General features: G+C 37.2%; 1 protein-coding gene across 1 annotated transcript; it reads right to left on the bottom strand.

The window, feature by feature from the left end:
• Positions 1 to 37: 37 nt before the first annotated feature.
• On the bottom strand, positions 38 to 10,937 carry LOC129101731 (zinc finger protein OZF-like). Its single transcript, XM_054611642.1, has 4 exons — positions 10,668 to 10,937; positions 5,433 to 5,945; positions 3,191 to 3,385; positions 38 to 1,141 (listed from the first exon to the last, which is right to left on the bottom strand). The coding sequence occupies exons 1-4, from the start codon at positions 10,837 to 10,839 to the stop codon at positions 405 to 407; spliced, it is 1,617 nt and encodes a 538-aa protein (XP_054467617.1). The 5' UTR covers positions 10,840 to 10,937; the 3' UTR covers positions 38 to 404.
• Between the last annotated feature and the right edge of the window lie 1,834 nt (positions 10,938 to 12,771).

Genomic DNA, 12,771 nt, shown 5'->3' with positions numbered 1-12,771 from the left:
TGCAATCTTACATGCCTTGACAATTGAAACGCCGTAAAGTATCTGTTCCTGCAGGTCTTGCAGATGAACTGTTTCTCCCCGTTGTGGGCTCTTCTCGTGTGAACCAATAAGACACTGCTATGTCGAAAATCTTTTTTCCACAGGTTTCGCAAGAATATGGCTTTACACCTGTGTGTGTTCCCATGTGGTCCACCAAGTTACCATTCGTTCGAAAAGTGTTTCCACATGTTTTGCAAGAATGTGGCTTCAAGATCTCATCTGTGTGGATTTTCATATGAAAGGTCAATGCTGATTTCTCACTGAATTGTTTCCCACATTAGTTGCAAGAATATGGCTTCTCACCTGTGTGTGTTCTCATGTGGCGCACAAAGTTACTATGCGTTCGAAAATCTTTTCCATGTTTTTCAAGAATGTGGCTTCAAGTTCTCACGTGTGTGTGTTCTCATGTGACGCACCAAGTGACTATTACATCGAAAATCTTTTCCACAGGTTTTGCAAGAATACGGCTTCTCACCTGTGTGTGTTCTCATGTGGCTCACCAAGTGACTATTACGTCGAAAATCTTTTCCACATGTTTTGCAAGAATATGGCTTGAAGTTCTCCCCTGTGTGGATTTTCATATGAAAGGTCAATGTTGCTTTCTGACCGAATAGTTTCCCACATACGTTGCAAGAATGTGGCTTCTCACCTGTGTGTGTTCTCATGTGACGCACCAAGTGACTATTACATTGAAAATCTTTTCCACAGGTTTTGCAAGAATACGGCTTCTCACCTGTGTGTGTTCTCATGTGGCCCACCAAGTGACTATTACGTTGAAAAGTGTTTCCACATGTTTTGCAAGAATGTGGCTTCAATTTCTCACCCGTGTGGATTTTCATATGACTTTTCAATTCTGATTTGTCACGGAATCGTTTCCCACATACGTTGCAAGAATGTGGCTTCTCACCTGTGTGGATTCTCAGATGTCTGTTCAAATTTGCTTTAATATTAAATCCTCTCCCACATGTGTTGCACTGGAATAACGGTTTAGGCTGTGGAGGCTCTGGGTCTTCTTGGTCCAGACTGGAGTTCCTCTCCTGAATACAGAGCTGCTGGTCAGAGAGAACCTCCTCCTCCTTACAGACATGTTTCTTTGGGAGCTCTGGAAGGGAAGAAGCCAAAATAAATGAGAATACTCTGATGGTAAAGAGAATGCAAACAGTGCAATCACATGAAACCAGGCATCCAGCACACTGGATACCACGACAGTAGACGAGGACGGTAAAATTAGGTGAACCCGGAAGAGAATACCGACATCGGTCTTGGATAAAATATTTTAACTTTTTGCCATCTGAATATGCAAACGGATGTTACGTAGGTCTCTCACACTAGAGAGTTACTTTTTTGTTAGAATAACAAGGGGAAGCACAACTATCTAGTTATATAACGGCAAATTCCCTAAAAATATAAATGACACAACTGAAACGGCATAATTGTATTAAATATATCCTCTTTGATGATGGCAAAAAGTTAAAATATTTTAAATTTGGACGGCAAGTGTACCATTACCAGTATTCTCTGCCTGCCTCACCTAATTTTACCAACCTGTTCTGATTTGCTGTCTACCATCTGCCTGAATTCATGTAAATGCAGCATTAATTAATACCAGTACGTATTTAGACACTCGTAAAAGAACACTTCTTCACAATGACTGTTTTTACTCTTGATGTGAGTGAAATACATCTGCAGCTTTGATGAACGGAATATACTTAAAGCTTTAGACCTCAGTGTGAATCATGAATTCTTACCTCATCACCTCATGAAGCTTTATTGTTAGAATACATACATGAGATCGAAAAACACTGTTTCATTGCTCACTTCTCTTTGAGCACTGATCATTACAATTCATTCACTTTTCATTACTATTGTAGAGGCTGATTTGTGACAGCACCATGTAGCACTCCATCTACAATTTTTATTTCTATGCCACCTATAAAATCCAAAACAACATAAAAATATAAAATAAATGACACATTGTAGACAAAAAAAGAAAAGTTGTCTCATTGTAATGATGACAACATAACTGACTCAACAATACAGAGTGTTTCTCAGCCTAAACATGTGTTCACAATCCACTCATATTACTGAAGTATATACCAATTCTAAAACCAAAAGAAAAATCAAATTGGTCAAACATTTGCAGGAATTATGAACTCAAGAACTGATTTAGCTCCCATGTATCTTCCAAGTACAAGGCTACTTGTCTGTATGCAATCTTACATGCCTTGACAATTGAAACGCCGTAAAGTATCTGTTCCCGCAGGTCTTGCAGATGAACTGTTTCTCCCCGTTGTGGGCTCTTCTCGTGTGAACCAATAAGACACTGCTATGTCGAAAATCTTTTTTCCACAGGTTTCGCAAGAATATGGCTTTACACCTGTGTGTGTTCCCATGTGGTCCACCAAGTTACCATTCGTTCGAAAAGTGTTTCCACATGTTTTGCAAGAATGTGGCTTCAAGATCTCATCTGTGTGGATTTTCATATGAAAGGTCAATGCTGATTTCTCACTGAATTGTTTCCCACATTAGTTGCAAGAATATGGCTTCTCACCTGTGTGTTCTCATGTGGCGCACAAAGTTACTATGCGTTCGAAAATCTTTTCCATGTTTTTCAAGAATGTGGCTTCAAGTTCTCACGTGTGTGTGTTCTCATGTGACGCACCAAGTGACTATTACATCGAAAATCTTTTCCACAGGTTTTGCAAGAATACGGCTTCTCACCTGTGTGTGTTCTCATGTGGCTCACCAAGTGACTATTACGTCGAAAATCTTTTCCACATGTTTTGCAAGAATATGGCTTGAAGTTCTCCCGTGTGGATTTTCATATGAAAGGTCAATGTTGCTTTCTGACCGAATAGTTTCCCACATACGTTGCAAGAATGTGGCTTCTCACCTGTGTGTGTTCTCATGTGACGCACCAAGTGACTATTACATTGAAAATCTTTTCCACAGGTTTTGCAAGAATACGGCTTCTCACCTGTGTGTGTTCTCATGTGGCCCACCAAGTGACTATTACGTCTAAAAGTGTTTCCACATGTTTTGCAAGAATGTGGCTTCAAGTTCTCACCCGTGTGGATTTTCATATGACTTTTCAATTCTGATTTGTCACGGAATCGTTTCCCACATACGTTGCAAGAATTTGGCTTCTCACCTGTGTGGATTCTCAGATGTCTGTTCAAATTTGCTTTAATATTAAATCCTCTCCCACATGTGTTGCACTGGAATAACGGTTTAGGCTGTGGAGGCTCTGGGTCTTCTTGGTCCAGACTGGAGTTCCTCTTCTGAATACAGAGCTGCTGGTCAGAGAGAACCTCCTCCTCCTCACAGACATGTTTCTTTGGGAGCTCTGGAAGGGAAGATACCAAAATAAATATGAGAATACTCTGATGGTAAAGAGAATGCAAACAGTGCAATGACATGAAACCAGGCATCCAGCAAACTGGATACCACGACAGTAGACGAGGACGGTAAAATAAGGTGAACCCGGAAGAGAATACCGACATCGGTCTTGGATAAAATATTTTAACTTTTTGCCATCTGAATATGCAAACGGATGTTACGTAGGTCTCTCACACTAGAGTTACTTTTTTGTTAGAATAACAAGGGGAAGCACAACTATCTAGTTATATAACGGTAAATTCCCTAAAAATATAAATGACACAACTGAAACGGCATAATTGTATTAAATATATCCTCTTTGATGATGGCAAAAAGTTAAAATATTTTAAATTTGGACGGCAAGTGTACCATTACCAGTATTCTCTGCCTGCCTCACCTAATTTTACCAACCTGTTCTGATTTGCTGTCTACCATCTGCCTGAATTCATGTAAATGCAGCATTAATTAATACCAGTACGTATTTAGACACTCGTAAAAGAACACTTCTTCACAATGACTGTTTTTACTCTTGATGTGAGTGAAACACATCTGCAGCTTTGATGAACGGAATATACTTAAAGCTTTAGACCTCAGTGTGAATCATGAATTCTTACCTCATCACCTCATGAAGCTTTATTGTTAGAATACATACATGAGATCGAAAAACACTGTTTCATTGCTCACTTCTCTTTGAGCACTGATCATTACAATTCATTCACTTTTCATTACTATTGTAGAGGCTGATTTGTGACAGCACCATGTAGCACTCCATCTACAATTTTTATTTCTATGCCACCTATAAAATCCAAAACAACATAAAAATATAAAATAAATGACACATTGTAGACAAAAAAAGAAAAGTTGTCTCATTGTAATGATGACAACATAACTGACTCAACAATACAGAGAGTGTTTCTCAGCCTAAACATCTGTGTTCACAATCCACTCATATTACTGAAGTATATACCAATTCTAAAACCAAAAGAAAAATCAAATTGGTCAAACATTTGCAGGAATTATGAACTCAAGAACTGATTTAGCTCCCATGTATCTTCCAAGTACAAGGCTACTTGTCTGTATGCAATCTTACATGCCTTGACAATTGAAACGCCGTAAAGTATCTGTTCCTGCAGGTCTTGCAGATGAACTGTTTCTCCCCGTTGTGGGCTCTTCTCGTGTGAACCAATAAGACACTGTTATGTCGAAAATCTTTTTTCCACAGGTTTCGCAAGAAAACCTGTGTGTGTTCCCATGTGGTCCACCAAGTTACCATTCGTTCGAAAAGTGTTTCCACATGTTTTGCAAGAATGTGGCTTCAAGATCTCATCTGTGTGGATTTTCATATGAAAGGTCAATGCTGATTTCTCACTGAATTGTTTCCCACATTAGTTGCAAGAATATGGCTTCTCACCTGTGTGTGTTCTCATGTGGCGCACAAAGTTACTATGCGTTCGAAAATCTTTTCCATGTTTTTCAAGAATGTGGCTTCAAGTTCTCACGTGTGTGTGTTCTCATGTGACGCACCAAGTGACTATTACATCGAAAATCTTTTCCACAGGTTTTGCAAGAATACGGCTTCTCACCTGTGTGTGTTCTCATGTGGCTCACCAAGTGACTATTACGTCGAAAATCTTTTCCACATGTTTTGCAAGAATATGGCTTGAAGTTCTCCCCTGTGTGGATTTTCATATGAAAGGTCAATGTTGCTTTCTGACCGAATAGTTTCCCACATACGTTGCAAGAATGTGGCTTCTCACCTGTGTGTGTTCTCATGTGACGCACCAAGTGACTATTACATTGAAAATCTTTTCCACAGGTTTTGCAAGAATACGGCTTCTCACCTGTGTGTGTTCTCATGTGGCCCACCAAGTGACTATTACGTTGAAAAGTGTTTCCACATGTTTTGCAAGAATGTGGCTTCAAGTTCTCACCCGTGTGGATTTTCATATGACTTTTCAATTCTGATTTGTCACGGAATCGTTTCCCACATACGTTGCAAGAATGTGGCTTCTCACCTGTGTGGATTCTCAGATGTCTGTAAAATCTATACTTAAACTTGAATTCTTTCCCACATGTGTCGCACTTGAATAACGGTCTTGGCTCTGCATCACTAGTGGATTCAGAGGATCCATGCTCGCCTCCTTTCTGATCTTGGCTTTTATCTGCATGAGAGTTGTGTGAGAGGAGCTGGTGGTCCTCGTTTGGTTCCGGTACTACAGAGCTTTCAACTGAAGTGTAGCCTAGAGGTGTTTCTTCCACCACACTCTGATTTTCATCGCTACTCATGTTCAGAGTCTGATCTTTACTGTGGTCACTTTCCTCATAACTAGGAGTCAACATAAAGGTCTCAGTCTCCTGCTTCAGTTCAAGCTGCTCTCCCTCCTGACTGGTGCAGAGTTCCTCCTGTTCCTCTTTAATCTGTGGAGGCTCTGGGTCCTCTTGGTCCAGACTGGAGTTCCTCTCCTGAACACAGAGCTGCTGGTCAGAGAGAACCTCCTCCTCCTTACAGACATGTTGCTTTGGGAGCTCTGGAAGGGAAGAAGCCGAAATATGAGAATACTCTGATGGTAAAGAAGAGAATGCAAACAGTGCAATCACATGACACCAGGCATACAGCACACTGGATACCACGACAGTAGACAAACTGCGGTCAACTCGGCAGACACTTGAATCTCCGTGGTCAAGTTAGCCGACACTGCAATTTTAGTGCACCTATAATACTAACACTCATGGTAAACACATTCAAACGGCCCAGATCGGGAGTGTGCGATGGACTTTGTGAAGTTGGCGGAAGGATCAACGTGACATAAAAATAAGATGTAAACAAAGCGTATGTACAAATATATGGAAATAAGATTTATTTAATTCACATCAAAAATGAACCCAGTTACCTGCATGTCGTGACTGACTAACATTTTCACTGTACCAATTGTATATTATATTTAACAAAGTATTAACTCCTACATTTGTACCTTCAAATAGGTAATTTCTTTAATTTATAAGGTGCTATGAACATATTTTTCTCAATAATTGCAGACAATACCTGATGTATATGTGTTCAGGAAATCTAAAGAAAACTAAAAATCGAACATTTTTACTGTACCAATTATGAGATTTTTCAAAGTAAAAGTTCTAAATTTGTACATTCCAAAAACTAATTTCTGAATATTTTAAGTGATATTAAAATAATTTTCTGAATAATTCCAGACAATGACTACTTAAAATGTGTTCAGGACATCTCTGACTCCACTGGTACATAAAATCTAACTTTTTTTTAACTTTCTTACCAATTAATTAAATCTTAATTAATTAAATTCCAGAATATGACTGATTCACATCTGCTCAGGAGATCTATAACTCCACCCATACAGAAAATCAAACATTTTTACTGCAGCAATTAGAAGATCTTTCAAATTAAAAGTCCTATATTTGTGCATTTAAAAGGCTAATTTCCATATATTTAAGGTGCTAGAAAATTATTTTCTCAATAATTCCAGCCAATGACGGAGACATATGTGTTCAGGACATCTTTGACTATACTTGCGAAGAAAATCAAACCTTTTTACTGTACAAATTACAAGATCTTTCAAAGGTAAAGTCCTACATTTGTATGGAGAAATATCTAATAACTGAATATTTAAGGTGCTCTAAATAGTATTTTCTCAGTAATTCCAGACAATGACTGATATATTTCTTTTGAGGACATCTCTGACTCAACCGATATGTAAAATCAAAACATTTTACTGTACCAATTTAAAGATTTTCCAAATTAAAAGTCCTACATCTGTGCCGAGAAATATCTAATAACTGAAAAATTGAGGTGATATAAAAAGACTTATCTCAATAATTCCAGACAATGTGTTCAGTATGTTTCAGCCTTCACCTATACTGAAAATCAAAGATTTTTACTGTACCAAAGTCCTTCATTTCTAACTTCAAATATCTAATTCCTAAATACTTGAGGTGTTTATTAAATAACTTTTTCTTAATATTTCCAGATTTGTGTTCAGGACTTCTTTGTCAACAGGCTTACAAAAAGTCAAACAGATTTAATGTTCTAATTTAAAGATATTACAATGGTAGAAATCCCAATTTCTTTTATCATAATTCGGTACATTTAAGAATATTTGAGATGCTATAAAAATTATTTCCTTGATAATTCTTGATAATGACACATTCATTTTTGTTCAGGACATCTCTGACTACACCAATTATGAAATAAAACAAATTTAATGCAGCAATTAAAATATTTTACAAAAAACATGCAAAATAAAAAGGTAAAAGGGTAGCAGAGAAAATAAACAGACTTTTTGTGGAATCATTATTGACAGACAGCAACTCCAGTCAAGAAGAAACAGTTTGAATCTCTTTCTTTAAATTATAAAAGCATGTTCTAAATTTCTGACTAAATTCCATTGTCTGGAATTATTATAATATTATATTATTATAATTATAACATGTTTGTAGCACCTCAAATTTTCACTCATAAGATATTTCTCGGTACAAATGTAAGACTTTTACTTTGAAAAATCTCTGAATTTGTAGAGTAAAAATGTTTGACTTTCAGTTTGGGTGTAGTCAGAGATCTCTTGTATAGATGTGAATCAGTCTTATTCTGGAATGATTGAGGCAAGTCTTTTTATATCAACTCAAATATTCTGTTATTGGATATTTCTCGGTATAAGTGTAGGACTTTTACTTTGAAAGATCTCTCACTTTGTACAGTAAACATTTTTTGTAGTCAGAGATGTTCTGAACACATATACATCAGTCATTGTCTGGAATTATTGAGAAAATACCTTTTATAGCACCCAAAAATATTCAGTTATTAGATATGTTTTTGTAGAAATGTAGGACTTTGACCATGTAAAATCTTTTCTTTGGCACAGTAAAAATGTCAGATTTTCAGTGAGGGTATATTCAGAGATATCCTTAACAAATATGCAGTAGTCATTGACTGGAATTATTGAGAAAACCCTTTTAATATTACCTTAAATATTCAGAAATTTGCTTTTTTAAGTGCACAAATGTAGGACTTTTACTTTGAAAGATCTCTTAATTGGTAAAGTAAAAATGTTAGTCAGTCACGAGATGCAGGTAACTGGGTTCATTTTTATGTGAATATAATTGATATTTAATTATTAATAATTATTATTTCCATATATTATAATTTGACCAACCTGTTCTGATTAATGTTGATTTGGGAGCTCTGGAAGGGAAGACACCAAAATAAATATGAGAATACTCTGATGGTGAAGAAGAGAATGCAAACAGTGCAATCACATGAAACCAGGCATCCAGCACACTGGATACCACGACAGTAGACGAGGACAGGACGGTAAAATAAGGTGAACCCGGAAGAGAATAACATCGGTCTTGGATAAAATATTTAAACCTTTTGCCATCTGAATTTGCAACTGGATGTTACGTAGCTCCCTCACACTAGAGAGTTACTATCTTGCAATAGAATAAAAAGGGGAAGCACAATTATATAGACCCTTTTACAGCCAACGTCATCAAATAGTTGCGTGCGCAGGCCGGCAACAGAAGTGGTGTTGTTTCCCAGTCGTTCTGACTCACACACGAGGTAGCAACTGGCTAGCAAGAGTTTAAAAGTGGATAAAAAACAGTTTCCAGCATTCAAAATGTCTGGTTGTTGCGTATATGGTTGTCAGAATCGATATTCCACCGGCGGACTAAAGTTTTATAGGATTCCGACAGGATCACAACCATTTAAGAGCAACCGGCGGCGTCTGTGGCTGCAGGCGATTAAACGTGTTGACTGGAATGAGGACATAATAAAAAATGCTCGGGTCTGTAGCGCCCACTTTATATCAGGTAAGGTTATCTATCTACTCTTTGATTTTACAGAAAAGCTTGGTTTACATTAGTGATTGTATTTACAATGTAGAATAATAATCAAATGCAGCTAAAGTTTGATAAGCTGGCGTTAGATTTGCTGTTTGCATGTCCCTTGCTGTAAACTCGTGGTCATTGTAAGTGAGGGAAACTACAATGCCCTACTAGTGTAAATAAAGTTTTGAAACTAGATTAAAAGGTGTTTTATTTGCAGGTGAGGCGTCATTGGACTCTAGTAGCCCCGATTTTGTGCCTTCTGTGTTTGTGTACACAAAACAAAGCCAGAACCCCGATGCAAAGATGGACAGGTACGATTTGAGTTGCCCTCCTCTTAGTCGTTTTTTAGTTTATTTTCCTCTTGCATAAGCTTTGGTGCATACAGCTGCTGTTTGGAGATATGGATCAGTCTAACTATAATTTTTATACTGTAGGTACCATAGGAAAAGGAGGAGAGAGAGACCTAACAGACCTAACACTGCAGCAAATCCTCCGGTTCCATCTGAAACTCCAGAACAAGAATCTATGTCATGGTATTTGACGTTCTGTACATGACCACAGACAACGTATTCATAAGCATCCAGTGACTTATAGGCTCGTAATTTCTCTCTGGTGTACACGCTCGGTTTCTCTATTAAGTACGTATATATATCTGGCCACTGTATATTCGGCCACTTGTTGACGTCTTCAACCCACTCAGTAATAGTACACGGATCTGGAAGTCGGACACCATTTGTCAAAGTCAACTTGTTAAAGTAAAATTCGCGATCTTTTGTTGATAATTCCCTTGCATAGCTTGACAAGCTGTTGATCTCTGCCATACTTCTGTTGCCAGACTGCGCGCGCATGCGTTCTACGTCATCATTGTATACAAACAGTAAAAGGGTCTATAGTTATATAACAGTAAATACCCTGAATATATAAATGAAACAATTGAAAGGAAATAATTGCATTAAATATATCCTCTTTGATCATGGCAGAAAGTTTTTTCAATTTGATTTCAATGGATCAGTCATTGTCTGGAATTATTTAGAAAAATATCATATATATATATATATATATATACATATATATATATATATATATATATATATATATATATATATATATACACAAATATACATATATATATATATACACATATATATATACATATATACATATATATATATACATATATATATATATATATATATATATACATATATATATATATACATATATATATATACATATACACATATATATATATATATATGATATATATATATTCTAGCACCTTAAAAATTAAAGAAATTACCTATTTGAAGATAGAAATGTAGGAGTTATTACTTTGTTAAATATGAATGAGAATGACTCTGTTTAGTGTTTTTAAATGATTGAGTTGTACACACCTATCCTGTGTAGCTTTATTGCAGGTTTCCAAACGACATCCAGCAGTCTGCGCTGACGGTCGACCTCTTCCTCGTACTGGAAGATAGTTTTTTCAAAGACTCCGAATATTTCTTGAGCAGCGGCAGTGAGTCGCTCGGTGACAAACTCTCTCAAAGACTCAACTGAGGACATTGTTGGAATAATTACCTCCGCAACGTCTACAATATCGTTTTTTACAGCCAGCTCCACACGTGCGAGCAGCTGACGATACAGGCGCTTGTGTTGTTTACTTCCGCTGGATGTCACACTGATAAGTTCCGACGGTGGACGAGAGTTATTTTTTCTTTCCGCTTTAATAAAAAAAAAAAGGTTGTGCTTGAACATCTGTCTGGTTTCATCTCACAGGGACATGAATCTATTTTCTCTCTGCATCAACTGATGTCACTATACTTTTTTTTCGATTTATTTTGAGGCAAACAATTAAAATAATAATAAAAAAGATATAAGAAGAGATGGAGGAACTTTACACACGTAGGTAAAAGTAACAATAACACGGTGAAAAAATATACATGAATTAAAAATGTTAGTAATTTTAATAAATTACTATGAGCCAAAGATTAATTGAAGTATACAAACACCCTAATAAGTAGTAGTCAACATAAAGAGGACCTCCTCCTCGTTACAGATTGTAAAGTTTTTAGTGCACAAATCAGCAATCGGCACCATTTTATAATAATAACTTTATTTATACAGCACCTTTAAAAACAGAAGTTACAAAGTGGCAGACAAGGTAGCAAAAGTAAGGCAATTAAACAAAATAAAGCTAAGACAAACTAAGGTAAGACTTACACCCTGATAAAGATAAAACAGTAAAATAGATGAAACAATAAAAACAATCGATAGAATAAAACTAGACTAAGAAATAACAAGTGAGAATAAATAAAATGAATGAAATAAATAAAGATAAAATAGTATATTCAAATCAAATAAGATAGTAAAACCAATAATAAAACGAAACATTAAAGCGACGACATCACATGAAAGCCATTCTGTAAAAATGTGTTTTAAGAAGTGATTGAAAAGAGATTACTGATCTTGCAAGCCTTATCTCCTCAGGCAGGTCGTTCCAAAGCCGAGGAGCCCTTATGGCAAAAGCACAGTCGCCTTTAGTTTTCAGCCTCGACTTTGGAACAGCCAGAAGGGCCCCACCTGAGGATCTAAGCCGGCTGGCTCATACGGGGTCAACATTTCTAATATATACAGTGGGTACGGAAAGTATTCAGACCCCTTTAAATTTTTCACCCTTTGTTTCATTGCAGCCATTTGCTAAAATCGAAAAAGTTCATTTTTTTTCGCATTAATGTACACTCAGCAACCCATCTTGACAGAAAAAAACAGAAATGTAGAAATTTTTGCAAATTTATTAAAAAAGAAAAACTGAAATATCACATGGTCATAAGTATTCAGACCCTTTGCTCAGTATTGAGTAGAAGCACCCTTTTGAGCTAGTACAGCCACGAGTCTTCTTGGGAATGATGCAACAAGTTTCTCACACCTGGATTTGGGGATCCTCTGCCATTCTTCCTTGCAGATCCTCTCCAGTTCTGTCAGGTTGGATGGTGAACGTTGGTGGACAGCCATTTTCAGGTCTCTCCAGAGATGCTCAATTGGGTTTAGGTCAGGGCTCTGGCTGGGCCAGTCAAGAATGGTCACAGACTTGTTCCGAAGCCACTCCTTTGTTATTTTAGCTGTGTGCTTCGGGTCATTGTCTTGTTGGAAGGTGAACCTTCGGCCCAGTCTGAGGTCCTGAGCACTCTGGAGGAGGTTTTCTTCCAGGATATCTCTGTACTTGGCCGCATTCATCTTTCCTTCAATTGCAACCAGTCGTCCTGTCCCTGCAGCTGAAAAACACCCCCATAGCATGATGCTGCCACCACCATGTTTCACTGTTGGGATTGTATTGGGCAGGTGATGAGCAGTGCCTGGTTTTCTCCACACATACCGCTTAGAATTAACGCCAAAAGTTCAATCTCGGTCTCATCAGACCAGAGAATCTTATTTCTCATAGTTTGGGAGTCCTCCATGTGTTTTTTGGCAAACTCTATGCGGGCTTTCATATGTCTT

The sequence above is a fragment of the Anoplopoma fimbria genome, chromosome 13 (assembly GCF_027596085.1).
Source record: "Anoplopoma fimbria isolate UVic2021 breed Golden Eagle Sablefish chromosome 13, Afim_UVic_2022, whole genome shotgun sequence".
Classification (NCBI taxonomy): Eukaryota; Metazoa; Chordata; class Actinopteri; order Perciformes; family Anoplopomatidae; genus Anoplopoma; species Anoplopoma fimbria.
This window is presented reverse-complemented; position numbering and strand designations above follow the sequence as displayed.

Coding starts and splice junctions, on each gene's coding strand:
- LOC129101731 (XM_054611642.1), bottom strand. CDS start 10,839: ATGTCCTCAGTTGAGTCTTTGAGAGAGTTTGTCACCGAGCGACTCACT. Junction 5,946..10,667: donor AATAAAGCTACACAGGATAG/GTGTGTACAACT, acceptor CTTCCCTTCCAG/AGCTCCCAAAGCAACATGTC. Junction 3,386..5,432: donor ACATCTGAGAATCCACACAG/GTGAGAAGCCAC, acceptor CTTCCCTTCCAG/AGCTCCCAAAGAAACATGTC.